The following is a 23,604-nucleotide window of genomic DNA, read 5'->3' as shown; positions in this document are numbered from 1 at the left end:
AAGCATTGCTAAAACCTACCTTGTTTTTACCCTCAGATGACGTGTTATTTTGACTAATATTATTGTACTGCCAAATCTCATGAGAAAATGGACACCTACACTACCAGGAAGGAATTCCATGATATTGCCTTAATACATTGCATAATGGTTATTAAAAGTAAACTGTGGGACCTACCATCCATTTCAGCCAGACCATTCTAACAACATGTCCTCTGCTGTCTGTGTAGCCTAAATGTATCTGGAGGTTAGGCCATACAGACTTGATTAACAAACAGCTAACAATGTATATTTTTTTTGAGACAGGCAAGCAAATCAAAAAGTTTACTTTGTAAAAATACTATAGCAACCTTAGTTCAACCTCATTACCATATAATGACAGATATTTTATAGGATCTCTGTTGTCAAGACCCCATGTGTGTCAACAGGGGCATCCGTTAAACAGTAAATCAACATTGTATGGCCTTAGGTTGCATTGTGTGGTTTTCAGTAGCCCGACCTCATGATCAATGCTTAATTCACAAAATGGTATACACAATGGAATAGGAAGGTTTAATATAATGCATTTGTCTAACATTCTAGTTGCTTTCAATTGACATGAAGATCATGCAACAAGGAATGTTTCCTGCTTTACAAAAAGTACAGCTTTTTCTAATCTATTGGTATTTTCGGTAGGAGTCCTACAACATCAATATGCTTTAGAAAAGAAAAAAAAAGAACATTGAGTCATAAGAGGCATGCAGACTTAAGGCAATAAAGACTCATGTAACATATCTCCACAACTTTTTGGAAGTTTTCTTTATTTGATTTGTCTCCAAAAAAATCCTGAGGTATTCACAATATAATGGCATTTATTCTGTTTTAAATAGAGGAAATTTAAACAGAAAATGAAAGACAGCGAAAAGCAGAGGGAGACAGTAGCTGTGTAGATTGATACAACTGTCAGAACAAACCCTTTGAGTCATACATTCAAACAGCCATGGAATTGCAATGGCGATGGAAAAAGTATACAATTTCCCCCTTTAAAATCGAGCAAGTCATGCAATACTGCATTTAAAAACCCTAGGGAACAAGCTAATTATTCTTTACCAACATTTTAAAACAGGGTTTCCACCTCGCTACAGAGTACAGATTAAATACGAGCCAATCAGTCCACTTCGGAATAGAAATCTATTTTTTCAGTCAGAGTATGCATAAAACGTTGACTGCTAGTCTGTTTCAGGAGGATAATTCATTACTTGTGTAAAACCAAACCAAGTTTCAAACAATAGGAGCTAACTTAAATGGGTATTAGATTAGCTCTCTCTCTAATACCACCCATGCTGTAAATGTTAAGGTTTAAACCATAACCTCTGTTTGGCTTGACTGAGCAGGATTTCAATGAAATGAGTGCACACACTAAAGTATACAAACATGAAGACCGACATCCTACAGCTCAGCCAAGCCAGTACTAAAAAAGCATACACCATCTAGAATTTAAACCACTCCACTACAATAGCAATGTTTCCTGTGGGTTAGTGTGGTTTGATATTTGGCTTTTGTATCAACGGCAACGCCAATGACAGACGATTCTCTTTACCATGTGTGTCTTGTTTGGCTTAAAAAAAAAAAAACTAAAAAAACACAACCAATAAATAAATAGTGATAATACATATACATTGTTGAAATCAGTTTTCTGCCAGTCGCAGGTCTGTGATTGGTCAAACGGGACATCTGCAACCCAAAAGAGCTCCCAATGACTCCTCCCCACCCGACTCAAAAGCCGCCCAAGTGCAAACTCCACTCATGACAATTTCAGCATTAATAAGACGCTCTCTCATGGTGCCGTCTCAAATGGCACCCCATTCCTGATGTAGTGCACTACTTTTGGTGCACCATTTAGGGAATAGGGTGCCATTTCAGATGCAGTCAAATTAGTTTGACCATACAGCATCAGAGAACCACAAAAACAAAGTGGGGCTTCTTGGGTAGAGAAAAATAAAATGGCACAAAAGATTTAAACCGAAAACCAAAATTCAGTTAGGAGGATATCGGAGGACCAAAGTTTTACAGCGACACAGGGTGAAGAAGAAGCGGCTAAACGGAGCAGTGAAAGTGATCACTCCGCTTTGAGAGAAAAAGACACCTTTGACCCAGCCGTTCCGGAAGGACAGAAAGAAAACTTCTCTAACTACACTGTCACACAACTCTCCATCTCAACCGCTCTCTAGGATCAACCCGGAAATTTCTTTATTCAATTTGGTGTCATCTTTTCCCTGAATATAATACAAATATATATATATTTTTTTTAAAGGACGAAAAAGGTAAATAATAATCATAGACATAACACTTCCAAGACACAGACCTTGCCCTCCATCCATCCATCCATCCTCACTCACACAGCTAATTGAACGAAAGACACACAGCACATTCAGGAAAAGAAACGGACAAAAAAAATAATTACACAAATGACAACTCATTCTCGCCATGAAACCAACTAAAAGACAATACAGGTAAAAATGTATATTGCAAATTGCAGATTGAAAACAAGTCAAGAGAACATAAAGGCAAAAGTGTGTATTTTCCTAAGTATACAATTCAAAATTTTGCAAAAGAATATATAATATGTAAAAATTATAAATAGAGTTGTGCCCCCCCGTCCATAATCTAAAATCAATAGCAGTTACATCAGTGACAATAACATGCAATTGATATACTTACAGCATTGGACTAGCAACTCCCAAACTACAAATCCCATTTAACCCACCCCAAAAACTACAACCCAAGGGCCCCACCCCAACACAATCTTTAAATAGTCAGCTCATTCAAAAACACGTCTCTTGCTTAACTCATTTTCCCTCTGGACTAGCTGAAGGCATGAATTCAACCATACTAGGGAGAAGATCTCATATTTTCACCCAACTCCAGTTTCATCACCATATGTTTATATACAGGAGGACTTCCTAACGTACAGCAAGCTGACTGATTTGAATGACTGCATAGTGAAAATGATATTTGGTTTTACTTACAGATGGGGCGATGACACACCCTCCCACCGCACCCCCAAGGTACAGCGCAGCAGCAGACTATGTGAATCCAAAATGGCACCCTATTCACTACATTGTGCACTACTTTTGACCGGGGTCTTATGAGCCCTGGTGATAAAGTAGTGCACTACATAGGGTGTGATTTCAGAGGCACCCTACCAGAGTACATCTTTAACAGCGCTGGCTTTGCCACTGCCTGCTAAGAACACAAAGCCACTAAACAGCAGCCAACCAGCACCACTGTGGACATATTGTCTATAGCCTACATTTGGAGTGTGTGTGGCACGCCACCGCTGTCCTTGGCAATGGGTTAGGATTAGTATTCAAACTTTAAAAAAAAAAATGTATTATACATTTTACAAACACACACTAAAACACCCAAGTCATTCAGGTTTTGCACCAGGGGCCAAAAAAGTTCTTGCCGTTTGTAGAAAGGTGAAGAGTGGCACAGTCACCTGTCAGGTGTTTTCCAACCACGTGTGAGTGCTTGTAAAAAGACATCAGCAAAACAAGAGAAAGTTGACAGTGGGAGACTGGGTCTGACACAGCACTGGACAGCCAAGACTGGGGGAATAGGGTGCACTTTGAGTAGAGTGCACTTTGAAGTGATTTTGGAGAACCCAAGGGGTAGAGAGCGTGTAAATTACAAGGGATAATACTAATAAAAGTACATAAAGTCAGTATTTTAAAACTTTGTTTTAGCAAGTGGACCAGGCAGCGTAGATTGTATAATAATGTGTCTGTCATTACTACCTGATTGCCTATAGGAGAACCAAAACCAAAGAGCAATGGTTCAAAGTTGGTACATGATGATTTGCGGAGGGGCAACAAGAAACAGGACGTTGCAGCCTGAAACATAACGCAAAGAACCAACACTGTTCTCTATTCCACAACGATAAGAGAACCATGTATATTCTACCTGCAACACAGCCAATCTCCTGAACTCTCCCAAGACCTGGTGATGGTGAGCAGTGGCTTATTACAGTACCAGTTTACACAGTAAAAAGGTCTGTCTGGCTGAGATGTCTGTCTGGCTGTGTGGGTGTGATTGCTGTGCCCAGGCTTTGTCAGAGTACAAGTCTCTCCCTGTATTCTACACACACGGGCATTGCTACCTCTAAAGCACCCCCTCCCCCACACTAGCTACAGAAAAACTCTGAATATATCGTAGTCATAGTAATCAATTAGAATATCAATAACAATAATAACTTGTTTTCGTTGATGACACCTTTGGTGTGTAATGTCAAGGTCGAGCTTGCAGGAGGCCCACGGACGGACAGACGGACAGGTAGACAGACCATTCTAAAATCAGGGTGACCCTGGACTACAATGTCTAAGGTCAGGGAGCAAAAGGTCAAGGTTCACAGGTCAGGACGGACAGACGGACACTCCTTCACTAATAACTAGACTTTGTGGTGCTGTAGTGCGATATGTGACTACAACATGCTATTACACTGTTAGATACATGTGAGGTGTACATTTGCGTGGATTAGTTTAGTGACGTTAACCTATGCTACTCATCTATGGGTTTAGCGCTCTGTCACTGTTCTCTCACACCCTTCACCATCAGACTTGCTTTTCTGTATTTGGTAACTGTAAAGACATTGCATTACTTCACTTATTTGGTTTAAAAAGATAAAAGTATTTGTCCTTTGGGGGACAATTATCGACAGCAGAGTCTAAAGCAAAAATTTAGCAGCAGTAGTAGCAACGTAATAAATAATTAAATATTTTTTGAAAGATACAATAATGAATAGAACAGCAAACAATCAAAACACAAATCCTAATTCACTCTAAAAATCATAATTGGTATATTGGTGCAACACCATTGAAAGCTTTTACAATGTCCAGATAGCTTTACAATGTCCAACATCTGATCCATAGCCTGGCTGCCTATGGCTGAATTCAGGGCTCCAAACTCTCTCTCCTCCTCACATCTCTCCGTTATCAAAACACTCACCGCTCTGCTGTCACTCACTCTTCCCTCACTAGCTCTAGATGGCCCTTACCTTACTGTCACGTACCTCTCGACCTTCTTTCTCACTTTCTTATCCTTCTCTTCCTCTGCTCCTTTTCGCCTCATCCTTTCATCCCAAATACTTTTTATTTTTTTTTTATCCAACTCTTTCCTCGTCTTGCTTCTCCCTAGCTCTTCCTCTGCCCATATTCATAGTCGACGTTTCCGGTTCCCTCTCTCCATTTCTCTGACATACCGTTGATCTCCCTCTCCTATCGTGTCTGTGTCTAGCAGTGATTTGGCTTGGTTGTTTGGGAAGTCTAGCCTGATCCCAGATCTGTCAGTGCCGTCTTACAAACTCCTAATGCTCAGGCTAGGAAAGGGGGGGGGGGGGGGGGGGGGGGTAGTAGTCTTCTCTACCTGGCTTTGGCTCTGCAGGAGGAGAGGCAGCAGTCAGGAGCAACGAGAGGGCCTTGTGTGACACCCTCCACCAACAACTACCACCTTTGGTTTGACAAAACTGTGGAGCCTCTAAAAGATGGAACAGCAGAAAGAATGAAATAAAGAAGAGGGTGAGTGGCTGAGTGCCATTGAGAAAGAGCAGAAGGAGGGAGGGTTGAAATGCTCCACAGCCAAAAATATCTAATTGTATTATTTGTAAAGGGCAAGCTGCTGTCTCTTGCCACAAATAACTCACACCTCCGTTCTCCTCCAAACTGTTTTCTTTTCTAACACTCCTCTTCAACAATAAGCAACACTGCTTTAAACCTCATCTACCTGGCAGTACAGTTTCCCTGGCTGAGTTTCACAGCATCTGGGGGTAAATGCAGTAAACCAAGTCCGATAAAAGGCAGACTTTTGTCCTCCTCTGTATCCCTCCCACTCATCCACCGGTTATCCAGGCCCACTCAAAACCATCCTGAACTCAAAATAAATAAATACAAAATACCTTTTCTACAGAGCTATGCATAACCCAACTTTTTTTTGTGTGTTTTCGCCGTTTTTCCAATTCAAAACTGCTAGAACATGTACTTGTTGATATTCTCTCTAAGCATTTGAATCAAAGTTAATGTTTCTGTCATCTATTGTATTTTCAAAACGATGGTTAAAAACCAGACAAACAAATACAGCGGGTCTAGTTGGTCTGTTAGAGCTACAGTGGGACAGCTATTTGCCATCCATAATAGTGAGCGCACACTTGTGTCTTAGTACACACACTCATAAAACCTGTTGAAGAGTAAGTATAGAAACAATAACACCTGGCTGAATATTGCACTGAGCCTAGCCATCACTGCGGAAGAAACTGGGCCTCTGGGCTTGCCGTAGGGACTCTTACATTGTCTTAACACTACATGATGTAGCAGAAATTAGCTCCAGTGTGTATCGACTACTCTGTTGTCAGACCCCGTAGCTATGACTAGGGCTGGAGCTGAACAAGATTATACAGGCGTGTGAGATATGACTAGTGAGTGAGTAGTATTTATGTATGCGTCTAACCACGTAAATGCATTTACAGTATCACTACTCTACGTCAGTATCAAACGGATGGAAAAGTGTGCAAGCATTGTGGATACAGAGTAACCTACAGTAAGTGTTCACGATGATAATGTACATGTGCTGATATGACTTCTGATGACGCCTAACTACAGTGTGAAGCTCTACTCTCCCTCGTGTCTGTCTGTCCTGATCCAGACTCAATCAAAATCGATCAACCAGACTCAATCAATCCACCGAGCCAGTCTGTCTGTCTAGGGATAAAGGCCTACTCCGTGTCTCCGTCCCTCTCCGGGGTCTCCCGGCTGCAGGCTAGGGCGGCTGCAGGCTCCAGTGGCTCCGGGGCGGGGCCAGTGGCCGGGGGCTACCTGCTGAAGAGCGAGTGGAGCTGGTGCTGGCTGTAACATTGGCTGCTGCGCGGAGACTCAGTGCGCTCCATCACCGCCTGGAACCAGCCCGCCACGTCCACCACCAGCACCTCATAGCGCCGAATGAAACTGTGCTCCTGGGGGAGGGGGGAGACGGTGAGAGGAAGGGCAGAAGAGAGGAGTTAGAACACTGCATCCATTCCCTTTCTCTCTAATGTACAGATTTTTTATTCTACTAAACATTTAATTCAGACAACAATCTTCCCTTTCTTGTAATCCCAAATCATGGTTTAGAGTGGTGGTGGTGAATCAGTGTGTGAACAGCTGGAGGGGAGAGACTTACGAGCAGCTTGTGGTATTTTGGCCTTTTTCTGTGATCCTTTGTGAGGCTGTGGAAAGAGGCAGTCAGTGAGGTAAAAATGAACAGACAAAAAGCGCTTGATATTACTTAGCAACTGTACTGTCAGCAGAGACTGGTTGAGAGCCGTAAGACTGCAGAAATTAACAAACTCTCTCAATGAGTCACACAGTGCGTGTGTTTTGTCTCACCAGTCTTTGACGAAGGACTGGAAGTCGAGGGAGAAGTCCATGCTGAGGGGGAGCGAGGGAGGGTCTTCCTGCAGCACTTTGGTCAGGACCTCAAAGTCGGTCTTGCAGTTCTTATAGGGGAACTGTCCTGTGGCCAGCTCCACCTGCAGGCCGATACAACACATTACAGCGTTAAGGCCAGTTTATACTTGGTCTAACGACATGTCTGTAGACAATTAGAATGCGACAAGCATCGCTGGTCAAAACGACATTTACATTTATACTCCAGTGGAACGTCTGTAGACCGTCGCTGTGACTGTCAGTTTTCTTGTTGCGACTGTCGCTATGTCCGTTGTTACCAGACAGTTCTATAATTCTCAGATACAATGACAAACTTATTTAGTCACACTGTGGCAGTAAGCTATTTTCTGTAAACTCGCCATTACTTGTGAGTTTATTTTGCTATAATAATGAATAAAAAGTAGCTAAAGTTAAGACGTTGTCAGTTATTCTCTGGTCATTATTTGAACTGGCTAACGAACCAAAACATTGTTTCGAAAATTGCTTTTAGTTGCCTGGCTTGCTAGGTTGACATTTACTGAATTCACTTTTAAAACGGATGGGTTTATCGGTGTTAAAATAGAGAACGTGCGTTTATAATTTTTCATAACTACAAGTTTGATGTCGGACAACAATAAAATGTTCATGACGTCGCTACGTAAATTTTCTACAGACATGTCGATAGACCGACCGTAAACCAGCCGTTACACTCACAACAACAGGTCACTAAGACTAAAGGTATCAAACCTCTTCACTAGTTAGAAATCAACCCTTAGTCCCTAACCTAGACACCAGTTCATGCTCCCTTGTAGATGTGAAAAGCTGGATGGGTGTAAACAATATGGCGGAAAGTCCATCTAGCCTACCAAAAGGCTTGATGGAGCAATTATCAAATTACTTACACCCATTTGATCCTTTCAGATGGATGACGGGACATTGAGAAGTGTCAAAGCGTAGAAGGTAGGTAAGGCTCTCAACTTTTAGCCAGGGCCAAATACGAAGGCACAGGACTGACCAAAAGAAGTGCACTACATAGGGAATAGGGTGTGATGTAGTGGTGTGGCTGTTTTACCAGAGAGATGCCCAGGCTCCAGACGTCTGCTCGGATGTCATAGTCAGGCTTGCTGGGATCTGGGGGGTCTATTCTCTCAGGCTGGGGACACAGAAACAGGCTTGGGTTAGGGGGAAACTGAATTTATTGTACCAATACACAGGGAAATTAAAAACATTTTACAGAGGACAGCAGCATTCAGAATTTTTACAGAGTTATGTGCAACCCCAGGTGGAAAAATAGTGGCACTTTAGCATCAAAATGGCAGCCTTCACTTCGGTAGGTTAACTTTTTATGGATAGGGGGCAGTATTTTCACGGCCGGATAAAAAACGTACCCGATTTAACCTGTTAGGGCTAGGGGGCAGTATTGACACGGCCGGATAAAAAACGTACCCGATTTAATCTGGTTACTACTCCTGCCCAGTAACTAGAATATGCATATAATTTTTGGCTTTGGATAGAAAACACCCTAAAGTTTCTAAAACTGTTTGAATGGTGTCTGTGAGTATAACAGAACTCATATGGCAGGCAAAAACCTGAGAAGATTCTGAACAGGAAGTGGCCTGTCTGACAAGTTCTTGTTCATCTTGGCTCTTTTTATTGAAGACTGAGGATCTTTGCTGTAACGTGACACTTCCTACGGCTCCCATAGGCTCTCAGAGCCCGGGAAAAAGCTGAATGATATCGAGGCAGCCCCAGGCTGAAACACATTATTTACATTTAAGTCATTTAGCAGACGCTCTTATCCAGAGCGACTTACAGATTGGTGCATTCACCTTATAATATCCAGTGGAACAACCACTTCACAATAGTGCATCTAAATCTTTTAAGGGGGGGGGGGGGGGGGGGGGGGTAGAAGGATTACTTTATCCTATCCCAGGTATTCCTTAAAGAGGTGGGGTTTCAGGTGTCTCCGGAAGGTGGTGATTGACTCCGCTGTCCTGGCGTCGTGAGGGAGCTTGTTCCACCATTGGGGTGCCAGAGCAGCGAACAGTTTTGACTGGGCTGAGCGGGAACTGTGCTTCCTCAGAGGTAGGGAGGCGAGCAGGCCAGAGGTGGATGAACGCAGTGCCCTTGTTTGGGTGTAGGGCCTGATCAGAGCCTGAAGGTACGGAGGTGCCGTTCCCCTCACAGCTCCGTAGGCAAGCACCATGGTCTTGTAGCGGATGCGAGCTTCAACTGGAAGCCAGTGGAGAGAGCGGAGGAGCGGGGTGACGTGAGAGAACTTGGGAAGGTTGAACACCAGACGGGCTGCGGCGTTCTGGATGAGTTGTAGGGGTTTAATGGCACAGGCAGGGAGCCCAGCCAACAGCGAGTTGCAGTAATCCAGACGGGAGATGACAAGTGCCTGGATTAGGACCTGCGCCGCTTCCTGTGTGAGGCAGGGTCGTACTCTGCGAATGTTGTAGAGCATGAACCTACAGGATCGCGTTTGGATAGTGGCCGGTCAGACTACTCTGAGACTCAGGCTCGTGCACGAGATGTTTTTATTTTCTCTCTTTGTACGTATACACGCTTTCCCGGTCGGAATATTATCGCTTTTTTACGAGAAAAATTGAATAAAAATAGATTTTAAACAGCGGTTGACATGCTTCGAAGTACGGTAATGGAATATTTTGAATTTTCTTTGTCACGAAACGCGCCGGGCGCGTCACCCTTCTTTACCCTTCGGATAGTGTCTTGAACGCACGAACAAAACGCCGCTATTTGGATATAACTATGGATTATTTGGGACCAAACCAACATTTGTTATTGAAGTAGAAGTCCTGGGAGTGCATTCTGACGAAGAACAGCAAAGGTAATAACATTTTTCTTATAGTAAATCTGACTTGGGTGAGTGCTAAACTTGCTGGGTGTCTAAATAGCTAGCCCTGTGATGCCGGGCTATCTACTTAGAATATTGCAAAATGTGCTTTCACCGAAAAGCTATTTTAAAATCGGACATAGCGAGTGCATATAGGAGTTCTGTATCTATAATTCTTAAAATAATTGTTATGTTTTTTGTGAACGTTTATCGTGAGTAATTTAGTAAATTCACCGGAAGTGTTCGGTGGGAATGCTAGTCACATGTTAGTCACCTGCTAATGTAAAAAGCTGTTTTTTGATATAAATATGAACTTGATTGAACAGACATGCATGTATTGTATAACATAATGTCCTAGGGTTGTCATCTGATTAAGATCATCAAAGGTTAGTGCTGCATTTAGCTGTGGTTTGGGTTTATGTGACATTTTATGCTAGCTTGAAATATGGGTGTCTGATTATTTATGGCTGGGTACTCTGCTGACATAATCTAATGTTTTTTGAAATCGGACAGTGTGGTTAGATTAACGAGAGTCTTGTCTTTAAAATGGTGTAAAATAGTCATATGTTTGAGAAATTGAAGTAATAGCATTTCTAAGGTATTTCAATAACGCGCCACAGGATTCAACAAGCGTCCCACCTAGCCCAGAGAGGTTAATCTGATTATTACTCCTGCCCAGAAACTAGAATATGCATATAATTATTAGCTTTGGATAGAAAACACTCCAAAGTTTCTAAAACTGTTTGAATGGTGTCTGTGAGTATAACAGAAATCATTTGGCAGGCCAAAACCTGAGAAGATTCCAAACAGGAAGCGCCCTCTCTGACCATTTCTTGGCCTTCTTTGTTATCTCTATCCAAAACAGGGGATCTCTGCTGTAACGTGACATTTTCTAACGCTCCCATAGGCTCTCAGAAGGCGCCAGAACGTTGAATGATGACTTTGCAGGCCATGGCTGAAAAACAGTAGCGCATTTGGTAAGTGGTCGATCTGAGAACAATGAGACTGGTGTGCGCGTGCACGAGACGACTCCATGTTTACATTTTCAGGCTTTGAACGAAAACAACGACTCCCGGTCGGAATATTATCGCTTTTTTACGCGAAAAATCGCATAAAAATTGATTTTAAACAGCGTTTGACACGCTTCGAAGTACGGTAATGGAATATTTTGAATTTTCTTTGTCACGAAACGCGCCGGGCGCGTCACCCTTCTTTACCCTTCGGATAGTGTCTTGAACGCACGAACAAAACGCCGCTATTTGGATATAACTATGGATTATTTGGAACCAAACCAACATTTGTTATTGAAGTAGAAGTCCTAGGAGTGCATTCTGACGAAGAACAGCAAAAGTAATCCAATTTTTCTTATATGAGTTTGGTGAGTACCAAACTTGGCGGGTGTCAAAATAGCTAGCCCGTGATGGCGAGCTATCTACTCAGAATATTGCAAAATGTGCTTTCACCGAAAAGCTATTTTAAAATCTGACACGGCGATTGCATAAAGGAGTTCTGTATCTATAATTCTTAAAATAATTGTTATGTTTTTTGTGAACGTTTATCGTGAACAATTTAGTAAATTCACCGGAAGTGTTCGGTGGGAATGCTAGTTCTGAACGTCACATGCTAATGTAAAAAGCTGTTTTTTGATATAAATATGAACTTGATTGAACAAAACATGCATGTATTGTATAACATAATGTCCTAGGAGTGTCATCTGATGAAGATCATCAAAGGTTAGTGCTGCATTTAGCTGTGATTTGGGTTTATGTGACATTATATGCTAGCTTGAAAAATGGGTGTCTGATTATTTCTGGCTGGGTACTCTGCTGACATAATCTAATGTTTTGCTTTCGCTGTAAAGCCTTTTTGAAAATCGGACAGTGTGGTTAGATAAAGGAGAGTCTTGTCTTTAAAATGGTGTAAAATAGTCATATGTTTGAAAAATGGAAGTTTTCGGATTTTCGAGGAATTGTATTTCGCGCCAGGATATTGGAGCAGGTGTTCCGCTAGCGGAACGTCTAGATGTAAGAGGTTAAACGTGGTAGGGTACGTGTGCGTGTGTCCACCAAGGTGACTCACAGCCATGTAGGCAGCACAGCCGGCGCTGCGGGTCTTGGCCTTGGAGTCGACGAGTCGTCCACTGATGCCAAAGTCACACAGCTTGATCTGGCCCTTGTTGTCCAGCAGGATGTTGGAGGGCTTCACGTCCCGGTGGATCACACCGTGCTTCTCCTTCAGGTACAGCAGAGCCGACACGATCTGTACACACACACACACACACCGGGTAACACTACTACATTGAAGAGAAGTTGAACAAACTTTTTATGGGATAGGGTCAATTCCACTGGAACTGAACATAAAGAAACCTAATTGAAAATGAAGGGCAATTTTTTATTCTGAATTTGAGTTTCAGTTCAAAGCCTGAATTGAGGGTATGAGAGCGCAAGAGATAATAGACGAGAGTTGGAGAGACTCACTGCCACGGTCATCTTGCCCAGGATGCGTTCAGGGATGGGCCCCTGGATCCTCTTCTTGAGTTTCTCAGCACACGTCCCCATCAGCTCCATTGCGATGAACACATCCGTCTGAGGACCAATCACAGTCAGTCACATAACATTGGCATTTTAAAACAGGGAAAGTGCTACAAGAAAGAAGCTATTTCTGTCAATTTGAATAAATATGGTTTAAATGTGACATACTAAATTATCTGTGCGTGTGACACATGTTGGTAACTATAGCGTGGCAAATGAACTTATTTAACTGTGTGTGTGACTCACGTTGGTAACTATGGCGCCGTAGCACTGGATGATGTAAGGGCAGTCGTGGCTCTTCAGAACCACATCCAGATCCATCAGAATCCTCTTGTTCTCGTCCTTGTTTCCTGTCCGGCGCATTTGCTAGTGACACACACACACACACACAATAAATCAGTCATCAATATTCAACGTTGATATTTTAGTTGAGGGAGGAGAACTTCAAGCAACTGGATGGCACCACTAATTTACAACTCCGCCCATCCCACACACCTGTCTAGCACTTAACCATTAGCCAATCGCATACTGCCGGTTTCCCGGACACAGATTAGGACTAATCCTACACTAAAAAGGGGATTTAAAAAGGAGATTATCCACTGAAAGTGCTTCATAGTCCAATCTGTCTCCGGGTAACCATAGTATCCTACCTCACCCCAGAGTATCAGCTGTTTCCAGCAATCTACATCCCCTGCCCCCTCCCCATGCAAACCTATTCCCTCTCATCTATATACAGTAGGTCACCAGATGGTGAAAAGTGAAACTGTATATGATTGAACGATAGAGGTAGGCCTATGTATTTTAAGAACAGAACACACTGATTATAAAGTTTATACCTGCCAGTTAAGGCTGAACAAAACATAATAGCATTCTACATCTTAAATTGCATAGCTATAATATATCATTTACAGCTCCAGTCATTATCCCTGTAGGCCATGTTGTTTGTGCTTGTAACCATGACTGTGTATACCAAGGATAAGCATTGTATGCAACCCCCCATAGACTAGTAGTGACTGACTTCCTAATAGTTAAACAGTTAAGATAAATGGTGGGGGGGGGGTTAACAATGCTTAATTGTAGCAGTGACGATACAGTATAATTACTATCATTGTGTGAGGATAAACAATGGAAGGCAAAGCCCAGAGAGAAACCAATAGAAAAAAGAACAGCGATACTGAACTGACAAACAGCCCAGGGCTGCCTTCAACAGTTATATCCTCTGGCCAAATCGGCTGCTATGGAATTATGTGTTCTGCCACAGTAGGAAAAACCAATGCTATGGCCTTAACCCAAATAGCGGCAGTAGAACATCCACACAGCACTTGCATAACGGAATAGGCCTAATGTTTCGAGCTGCTGGAAGGCGATTAAGGTTCCCACTGCTCAGCAAGAATAGGAGCAAGGCTAGTTTCATGCCATTAGGCTGTTGAACAGTGGGACATAAGACAGATGCAGGCCCAATACACGGTCAGACAGTAGGCCGCAGAGACTTTGAATACGTTAAAATGTAAGTGTGTACTTGTGGACTAACTTTGCAGTTTTCCGTACTGCATGTAATATGTTGTGTTTGTATGCTGTCTAGGGATGCACAATATAAGCATATCGGAATCGGACAATATTCGCTAAAAATGCCAACATTGGCATCGGCCCGATGTCTAGTTTAACGCCGATGTCTAAGCTGACGTGCATACCTATATAACGTAGGTAGATGACGTAATGATGCCACGAAAAATACAGCGCTACACAGAACAAAAGCAGAAAAATACTAAGCGCACACTTCCAACAACTAAACAAGTTCATGTCGAGCAGTCACTTGAAAGAGTAAGAACATTTCAGCGAGACAACTCGAAGGCGAAATCCATTAACGCCAAGAAAATGGAATTCATTGCCCTCGACAATCAACCGTTCTCTGTCGTGGATGTTGGCTTTCGCTGACTGGTCAATCACCTCGAGCCCCAGTACACACTACCAAGTAGGTGCTATTTTTCCAGATGTTGCCCTACCGGAGATACACAGTATTGTTGAAACGCACATCTCTGAGCAACTTGCTATGGGCGTCACTGCTATTAGCTTCACGACTGACATTTGGACCAGCGATGTCAACCCCATGAGCATGCTGAGTTTGACAGCACAGTGGGTCGACGAGGATTTCCTACTGAGGAAAGTCGTATTGCATGCTCAAGAATGTGCTGGTTCTCATACCGCTGCTGCCATTTCAATGGCATTTGAGAACATGTTTGAAACTTGGATACATGAACACACTCCTAGCTCCATTCGAACAACTGACTGGAGAAATTAGCTCATCAACTGTGTCTGCAGCAGACGTGATACCCTCTGTCATGGCATTGAAACACCTGCTCAACAAAACTGCCAACACAGACCGTCGGGTTAAAATGTGCAAAAGTACTCTACAAGAGGCTGTGAACAAGCGATTCCGTGGCATTCTCTCTGCGCTTCCATGTTCTATGCTAGGTACAAGGACCGCTACTTCGATGCAGACAAGAAAACAGGGTTTACGTGAAATGTTACAGACACAGCTGGACAAGATGGAAACGGACAGTGCGCACCGAGGAAGAGAGGCCACGGACAGAGAGAGCTGAAACGTCACTGCTTGACATGTATGATGAAATCCTGGTTGAGACTGAACAAATGAACAACAAAACAGCACGTAAGTAAAAGAAACAGGTTTTGATTAGGTTTTACTGGTAATGGGGACATACGTAAATGCCAACGAAATTACTTTTTGGTTAGTGTGTGTGTGTTTCAACTATTTAAAATGTACTAGAACGCTTAAAAGGCTGCTAAAATTGTAAATATCGATTGTTTTTTTTGGCAAGGAAAATATCGGAATCGGACAAATGTCATGTCGGTGTATCCCTAATGCTGACACCATGAAATGAATTTCCATCTAAATGGACAATAAAGTATATTGTATCGTAAGTGTCAAACTGCAACAAGACAATGCATCCAGGACAACAGAATCAGAGCGGAGGCCGGATGGACAGACTTCTCATCCTCAAGACATGAAAGTGAAGTGACCCCCTGCCAGACAATGTAACGCGCTTCCAGACTGCCTGTTTAAAATGCAATCCAGTACTATTATATATTGTCTTAATGCCAACAAGCTGTGGTTGGAGGTAGACAAGGCTTACTTTGACGGCGATGACGTGGCCCGTCTTCTTGAAGCGCACTTTGAACACCTGACCGCACGTGCCGCTGCCGATCTCCCCCTCGCTGATCAGGTCACTGACCTCAGCCGGGTACCGCTGAGGAGGGGAACAGGTCACGAGTCTCAACATGTCAATGACAAACATACATGTCATATGTAGCATGATGTACTACAGTACCTATAATGCTCTGTGTATTCTATCCGGTTATAAATGGTGTACCGTCTCCTTGTCAATACAGCACATTATTTTTAATGAGTAGAGAGAAATTTCAAAAATAATATTAACTTCAGGCTATTGTCTCTTACCTGGCCGTCGATCTTCAGGTAGCCTGTCTGTTTCATGATCTCCTGCAGCTTCTGGTCTATCTCCGCACTAAGGGGACACGGCAGACGCACAAAAAGGTTAGGTGTGTCATTTGACGCATGTGTGTGAATGGAAGCAGGTCTATTTTTCTTTACTTTCTGTATCCCTTTCCAGAACATGAATGCTCCGTGTGCATGTGTATACATTTGTGTGCGTATCTGCATCATGCACGCGAGTGTGTGTGTGTACGCTCCGTGCATGCGTGTTTGTCTTACTTCTCCACGCTTTTCACCAGGCTGTACTGTGGCGTGGGCAAGTTGAGCATGTGTCGCGGGCGGCTGGGGTAGGAATGGTGCTGGGGTGAGCTCTCAGAAGACGAGGAGCGACTCCCCCCTCCGTCGTTAGCCAGGGGAAGCTGAAGAGCTGGGGGGGAGGAGAGGAGGATTATAAAGAAGGGAAGGTAAAAGAGGAAGACTGAGGCTATCCTTTATTAGCCTGGGTGCCAGTCTGTTTTAGCCCGTTTCTGCTTTAGGAAACTTGTCGTTGTCAGAAACAGATTGGTACCCAGGCTAGTGTTACTGTAATCAATTAATTCCACTCTCCTTTCCTCATCTCTCTTCTTAATGATCATTGAGCTTACAGGATTGAAGAGGGCAGCGTTGGCTTCAATCTAGCTCTTTGACCAAACAGTGACACAGAGAGAGAGAGAGACCTAAGGAAAGGAAGCCAAATAGCATTGGCGCACTGGGATTCTGCTAACTCCCTGTCACTGACGGGCTATTCAAAACACCCTGACAGTTAGAGGTCTACAGTGCCTTCAGAAAGTACTCAGACCCCTTGACTTTTTCCCACTTTGTTACAGCCTTATTCTAAAATGGATTAAATTTAAAACAATTTTCCTTAATCTACACACTATACCCCAAAATGACAAAGCGAAAACAGGTTTAGACATTTTTACTCATAAAATACCTTATTTACATAAGTATTCAGACCCTTTGCTATGAGACTCAAAATTGAGCTCAGGTGCATCCTGTTCCATTGATCATCCTTGAGATGTTCCTACAACTTGATTGGAGTCCACCTGTGGTAAATTCAATTGATTGGACATTATTTGGAAAGGCACACACCTTTCTATATAAGGTCCCACAGTAGACAGTGCATGTCAGAGGAAAAGCCAAGCCATGAGGTCGAAGGAATTGTCCTTAGAGCTCAGAGACAGGCTTGTGTCGAGGCACAGATCTGGGGAAGGGTACCAAAAAATGTCTGCAACATTGAAGGTCCCCAAGAATACAGTGGACTCCATCATTCTTAAATGGAAGAAGTTAGGAACCACCAAGACTCCTCCTAGAGCTGGCCGCCCGGGCCAAACTGAGCAATCAGGCTTTGGTCAGGGAGGTGACCAAGAACCCAATGGTCACTGACACAGATCCAGAGTTCCTCTGTGGAGATCGGAGAACCTTCCAGAAAGACAACCATCTCTGCAGCACTCCACCAATCAGGCCTTTATGGTAGAGTGGCCAGACAGAAGCCAATCCTCTGTAAAAGGCACATGACAACCTGCTTGGAGTTTGCCAAAAGGCACCTAAAGGACTCTGACCATGAGAAACAAGATTCTCTGGTCTGATGAAATAGAGATTGGACTCTTTGGCCTAAATGCCAAGCGTCACATCTGAAGGAAACCTGGCACCATCCATACGGTGAAGCATGGTGGAGGCAGCATCATGCTGTGGGGATGTTTTTCAGTGGCAGGGACTGGGAGACTAGTCAGGATTGAGGGAAAGATGAACGGAGCAAAGTACAGAGAGATCCTTGATGAAAACCTGCTCTAGAGCACTCAGGACCTCAGACTGGAGCGAAGGTTCACCTTCGAACAGGACAACGACCCTTAGCACACAGCCAAGACAATGCAGGAGTGGATTTGAGACAAGTCTCAATGTCTTTGAGTGGCCCAGCCAGAGCCCAGATTTGAACCCGATCAAACATCTCTGGAGAGACCTGAAAATAGCTGTGTAGCGATGCTCCCCATCCAACCTGACAGAGCTTGAGAAGATCTGCAGAGAAGAATGTAAGAAACTCCCCAAATACAGGTGTGCCAAGCTTGTAGTGTCATACCCAAGAAGACTCGAGGCTGTAATTGCTGCCAAAGATGCTTCAACAAAGTCCTGAGTAAATGGTCTGAATACTTGTGAAATGTGATACCTGTGAAATGTGAGAAAAAAAATTGCTTTTGCTTTGTCATTATGGGCTATTTTTATTTTATTTACCTAGGCAAGTGAGTTAAGAACAAATTCTTATTTACAATGACGGCCTAGGAACAGTGGGTTAACTGCCCTGCTCAGGGGCAGAACGACAGATTTTTACCTTGTCAGCTCGGGGATTCGATCTAGCAACCTTTCGGTTACTGGTCCAACACTAACCACTAGGCTACCTGCCGCCCCGGTATTGTGTAGATTGATTAAGAAAAACAATGTCATACATTTTAGAATAAGGCTAACGTAACAAAATGTGGGAAAAGTGAAGGGGTCTGAATACTTTCCAAACGCACCGTATAGGTTGGCTTATAAAATTCGGGGTTATTCTACTTCAAGGTCTCACCCATTGCCTCTCTGTTTGTACACATTTAGTGTGCATCCCAAACATCCCCTAGTGCACTACTTTTGATCAGAGCCCTATGGGCCCAGGTCAAAAGTAGTGCACTATAAGGGGAAATTGTTCCATCTGGGACTCCCCCATGTTTCTATTCAGACTTCGAAAGGAGTGAATGAAAGCAGTCCATGCTCAATTTGACCTTGACGGACAGACAGACAGAGCAGGCGTATAGTGCATGTAGAACGATATCAGTTCAGTCTCCAACAGAGGTCGGCTGTGAATGTCTATAGACCACAATACGAACACTTCGACAAGACATTCCACAAGTATTAGCAATAGCAAGACAACCCTTAGCCTGTACATTAGCAAAGCATAGGTAAACAACTTCAATTGAACTTGAAGGCTTGTTTAGTCGATTCATTTTTACTACATAATTTGACACAAAGGCTAAAAGTGTTATTGTTCAAGGAGACGACACTTCACAGGCATATAGACAGGATGAGCACTGGAGACCAGCTACGAGAGTAGTGTTAGCTTTGACCCACCATGCAACCACACAAACAGACCATGCGTTCAGACTGCTGCTCAGTCAGTAGCTAGCTAGCAGCACCACCAAATGGAGTGGACCCTCTGCTGCAGAACATTGGAGCTCTCTGTGACCCGCCTGAAGAGAACCCCCCCCCCCCCCCCAAACCCTCAGTTGAGACCGTTCAATGTATTTTCTTTCGATTAAATCAACACATTTCATATGATATGTTTTATACACTGTGTGAAGAGCGCCCCATTCCTAATCTGTGAATGGGGTTGTTTTGCAAAGGGCACCTTTGGGGCCTTTGGTTTGTTTGAGGTTTTCAAAGCAACAAGGTAGTGTCGAGCAGTTCTTTAAAAAAAACGCCTTTTCAAGAGAAAAATGCACCAACGCCAGGCAGTAGCTTTTATCCCTGGTTCTATCACCTGCAGCCAGGACCTGCTCACTGGAGAGAATCAGTTAGTGGGGGTTAGTAGTGGACTCGGGCAATTTTTGGTTTGGCAAAAACCAGACAGTCCTCCACACAGCTGGATCCAGACAGACACACACGTCAGCCACTTAGGCACTGCTGGCAATTGACAGTGCCACTGCAAGGGGGATGCCAGGGGAGAATGCTTAGTTAGCGCACCCTGAGAAAGAGCATGGAAGAAACAGACGGACACACAACAGGACAGAGAAATTAACCTGTCACAGCCTGAACTGCAGAGCAAAGAGAATGCCAGCTTGGGCCCAGCCTGGATGAAGACATGACAGACAAACAGACTGAAGGACAAGTCTTCAGACGTGAAAGGAGGAAGAGAAGAGGTGGTCAGATTTGGTCACAGCAGCACTCCTGCAGACCAACCAGTGGTGGGATGCTGGATTAGACTGTGTAATAAAAACCGTGCAGGAAGCCACATGCACCTTTTCTCTGCATCCAGCAAAACAGGTTAATAATATCCTCACACACACGCAGACACAGGCATACCCTGCCACTGGCACTCACACATGGAGAAGAAGGGATGGAAAGATGGAGGGAGAATGAGATTAGAGTGGAGGTGAGACTGCGACCAACTGGGGATACAGTGCCACTTGAAAATAAAAAATGCCTCGTCAGAATAGTCTTAGAATATTTTAGGTGTGCTGTGTACAATTGTGGGCTAAACATCTGAAATTCTCAATTTTACACAACAATAGCCTTAGCCTATTACACATATTTTGTGAGAGGAGAATTCATTGGCTGTGTGTTGTGTACTGCAATTCATTTAGGCCTACATTCAACTCTATGGATAATGTATAAGCGCTGGTTAGGTATCAGTCAGGCCAGTCATTCAGGTTTGGTGAAACCATCTGAAGAATGTATGAAGTGACTAGCGTCTATACAATCTGTTCTGAGCTACTGAGGGTGAAATGTTCCCTTTCTGTTGAATAGGAGGAGTGACATGGAGATGGGGAGAGAAAGGAGAGGGATAAAGAATGGATTGTGAGAAAGAGAGGGAAGGATGGAGGGTGCAGTGGCAGAGAGAGAGAGAGCGATGATTGAATGATACCTGCACGTTGGGAAGGAGCTGGAGCAGGACTGAGCTGGATCACGATGACTGGACAGTGGAGAGAAAATACACACGTGCACATTACTGCACTGTTCAATGCCAGGTACTCACTCACACACACCCAGTCTAACACCCACAGAGACTCACCAATAAACTACCACACACACACACACACACACACCAATGAACTACAACCCCATATTAACACACACACACAAAACAAAATGAAGGAAGGTTCAATCAAACAAGAGCACCTCAGACCAGTTGATATGCTGTGTGTGCGATAAAAAAAGAAGAAAAAAACTAGCACTTAAAATGCTGATCTCCTCAAAGATAAGAGAGAGTTGCATTACCACACCATCTTTGCTTTCCCATGCCTTTAGCTTTCCAGTGAGGCTGGGAGAGAAAACGCATCAAGAAGAAATGCATTTAATACCTTGATATAAAAGTATAGAAATTGAACTCAGGGCGACACCACCACTATCAGCATAGGGTTGAGTACCCATATCACCACATTGCACTGAATGTGGCTGGCATTGCATGGTGCAAGACGAAATTCACCCATAAGCATTGGGCAGGAGCCAAGCCTGTTTGAAATGTTTGACCTTCATATCGGCTGTAAGCTGATCCTAAATCGGGGCTGTTGGGATAAATCCCACATGGTGCATTTTGGTGGCTTGGCTGGCAAAGTCTCTAGCTAGCCAGCTATATTTTGCCCACACATTCTGCCAGATGTGTTCGTCTACATTATGACCAAAACATTACCTGCCAAAGATGTTCAAGACTGCCGAAATAAAGAAATATCCATCATGCCCAAAATATGAGAAAAGCATTAATGCAAAACAAATCACGAGCTTATCAGACATATGGAATTGGTTTAGAAAATGAAAACACCGAAAACATAAGTTGTTGTTTAGTTCTGTAGTTACTAACACCACCATATTTGTGAAATTTGTGACGTGACAAGAGCCACTTTCAGGGGTAGTTTGCTAGCTATCTTGAACGTTATAGTTGGCGAGTTTGTTCACGCAACTAACTGGCAAGCTGCGTTAGCTCAAAAAGCTAACGTTAGCTTAGCTGGCTACTAACAACATTGACTCGGTCAAAATCATATTTGAAGTTTCGCTAGAAATGTATACACACACAAGCCATGTCTGGTTAATGAACCATATTAGCCCAGATATACATGTCAAATACTGATAAACAGCTAATTTTCCGAAATTAACAACAAATTGACTGACGGATGGATGATGGGGCCTACTAGAGCTAACTTAGCTTGTTGCTAGCCAACAGTTGCCAGGACAGAACCAAAACACAGTTCGGGATTTAAATTGAGTTTCTGTTACAACGTTGCACTGATACCAAATTCTGGTTTACATAGTTTCAAAATGTTTATGTGATATGTTATATACATGGAAAAGGCATGACACCTCTGGGCAGGGCAACGTCCCGAGTTTGGGTATTTGTTTATCTATTTAGCCTGTTAGCTAACAGTAGCAACATATCCCTATTACACCCACTCTCTCGTGCCCTCACTCTGCCTCTCCTTTCGCTTATTTTCCCTGTCCTCTCTCCGTTACCGACTCCCCAACGGATACTCACTTGGCCTCGGACGTGACCGTTGTGGACTCATGTCGATATTGAGGTCAATTCTTCTACGAGCTTCTTTATTTTCTTGCTTTAGTTTCTCCTCGATTCGGGAGAGTCTCTGTTCCAGCGACGACATCTTGAAAAATTGAACACGATCAAAGATGATCTATTATAATGAGTAGATAGCAGAGTGACCGTTCTAACGGTGGAAATACATGCCCTCAATGATTGAAGGCAGGCGCGATCAGGTGGGACCATTCTAGCCAATGAGAGGGCATATGCGAGCGTGAACATGCACAACTGAGTCGTTTTTCTCAAATTTGCCAGAATGCCACGTTCATCCACTTATATTAATATATTTGTAAATCCTAAACATTACAAAACTTCTATTCGATCAAATAAGCCTAACGTAATCCAACTTCAGACACTCATTTACCTCCGTACAGAAAACGGGTTTATCTCACTCCGACAGATGAGTAAATCCTCTCGCTTCGCCTCTTCCTCTCTGGCATCACCGAGCGTAACCAGCTAGCTCAAGACTCCCTCGCTTGTGGACTATACAGGCAGGGACGGCTGATGTCCCAATGACCTCCCTGTTTGAAACATTCTCAGGTCAGACATTTCCATAGAAAATTGGCTTGCTTGTATGTTTGGAATAGCATGTTGTAAAATTTGCTGTCAACTTTGGGGCCATAGAACTCATTGACACAATGTAATGAACTAAAGTATGCATGTCAATATATCATGCAAATAAAAAAATACTATTTTTCCAAATTAGCATAGTCCTACAATTTACTAGCTCATCACACAGAGCCCATTCAAAACATAAATAAAGCTGCATTTTTGTGATTTATTACAAGGTGGATGTTGATGTTTGCATCTATTTTTTGTTTTCTACATGAATTTGAGAGGACATGAGAGGACAATTCTTCATGAGTTTACATGGTAAAGCTTGTCTAAAAATGACCTTTGTTTTATGACCATCTTACTTGTAAAGATACAGTATTGCATTAATAGCAGGGAGGTGACAGAGAATGGTCTGATGATGAGACACCCAATCAAACACAGTAAACCGT

At 43.2% G+C, this 23,604-nt stretch overlaps 1 protein-coding gene across 2 annotated transcripts; it reads right to left on the bottom strand.

Annotated features, from left to right (window-relative positions):
• Positions 1-777: 777 nt before the first annotated feature.
• On the bottom strand, positions 778-23,061 carry LOC106587435 (dual specificity mitogen-activated protein kinase kinase 7). 2 transcript variants are annotated; one of them, XM_014175833.3, is made up of 13 exons: positions 22,965-23,061; positions 22,541-22,664; positions 20,939-20,986; positions 16,567-16,714; positions 16,294-16,360; positions 15,971-16,084; positions 13,065-13,184; positions 12,765-12,872; positions 12,367-12,546; positions 8,503-8,583; positions 7,392-7,534; positions 7,186-7,231; positions 778-6,979 (listed from the first exon to the last, which is right to left on the bottom strand). In XM_014175833.3, exons 2-13 carry the CDS (start codon positions 22,662-22,664, stop codon positions 6,839-6,841), a joined length of 1,320 nt encoding a protein of 439 aa, XP_014031308.1. In that variant the 5' UTR covers positions 22,965-23,061; the 3' UTR covers positions 778-6,838. The 2 variants fall into 2 exon arrangements, with proteins under 2 accessions (XP_014031308.1, XP_082821592.1); XM_082965466.1 differs by lacking the exon at positions 20,939-20,986 and having other exon boundaries at positions 22,965-23,060.
• Positions 23,062-23,604: the final 543 nt, after the last annotated feature.

The sequence above is a fragment of the Salmo salar genome, chromosome 02 (assembly GCF_965601325.2).
Source record: "Salmo salar chromosome 02, fSalSal1, whole genome shotgun sequence".
Classification (NCBI taxonomy): domain Eukaryota; kingdom Metazoa; phylum Chordata; class Actinopteri; order Salmoniformes; family Salmonidae; genus Salmo; species Salmo salar.
Note: the sequence above shows the minus strand (reverse complement) of the source record. Positions and strands in the feature narration are given on the sequence as shown.

Coding starts and splice junctions, on each gene's coding strand:
- LOC106587435 (XM_014175833.3), bottom strand. CDS start 22,664: ATGTCGTCGCTGGAACAGAGACTCTCCCGAATCGAGGAGAAACTAAAG. Junction 12,873..13,064: donor ACGGCGCCATAGTTACCAAC/GTGAGTCACACA, acceptor ATTGGTCCTCAG/ACGGATGTGTTCATCGCAAT. Junction 8,584..12,366: donor GCTGTGCTGCCTACATGGCT/GTGAGTCACCTT, acceptor CTGTGTCCCCAG/CCTGAGAGAATAGACCCCCC.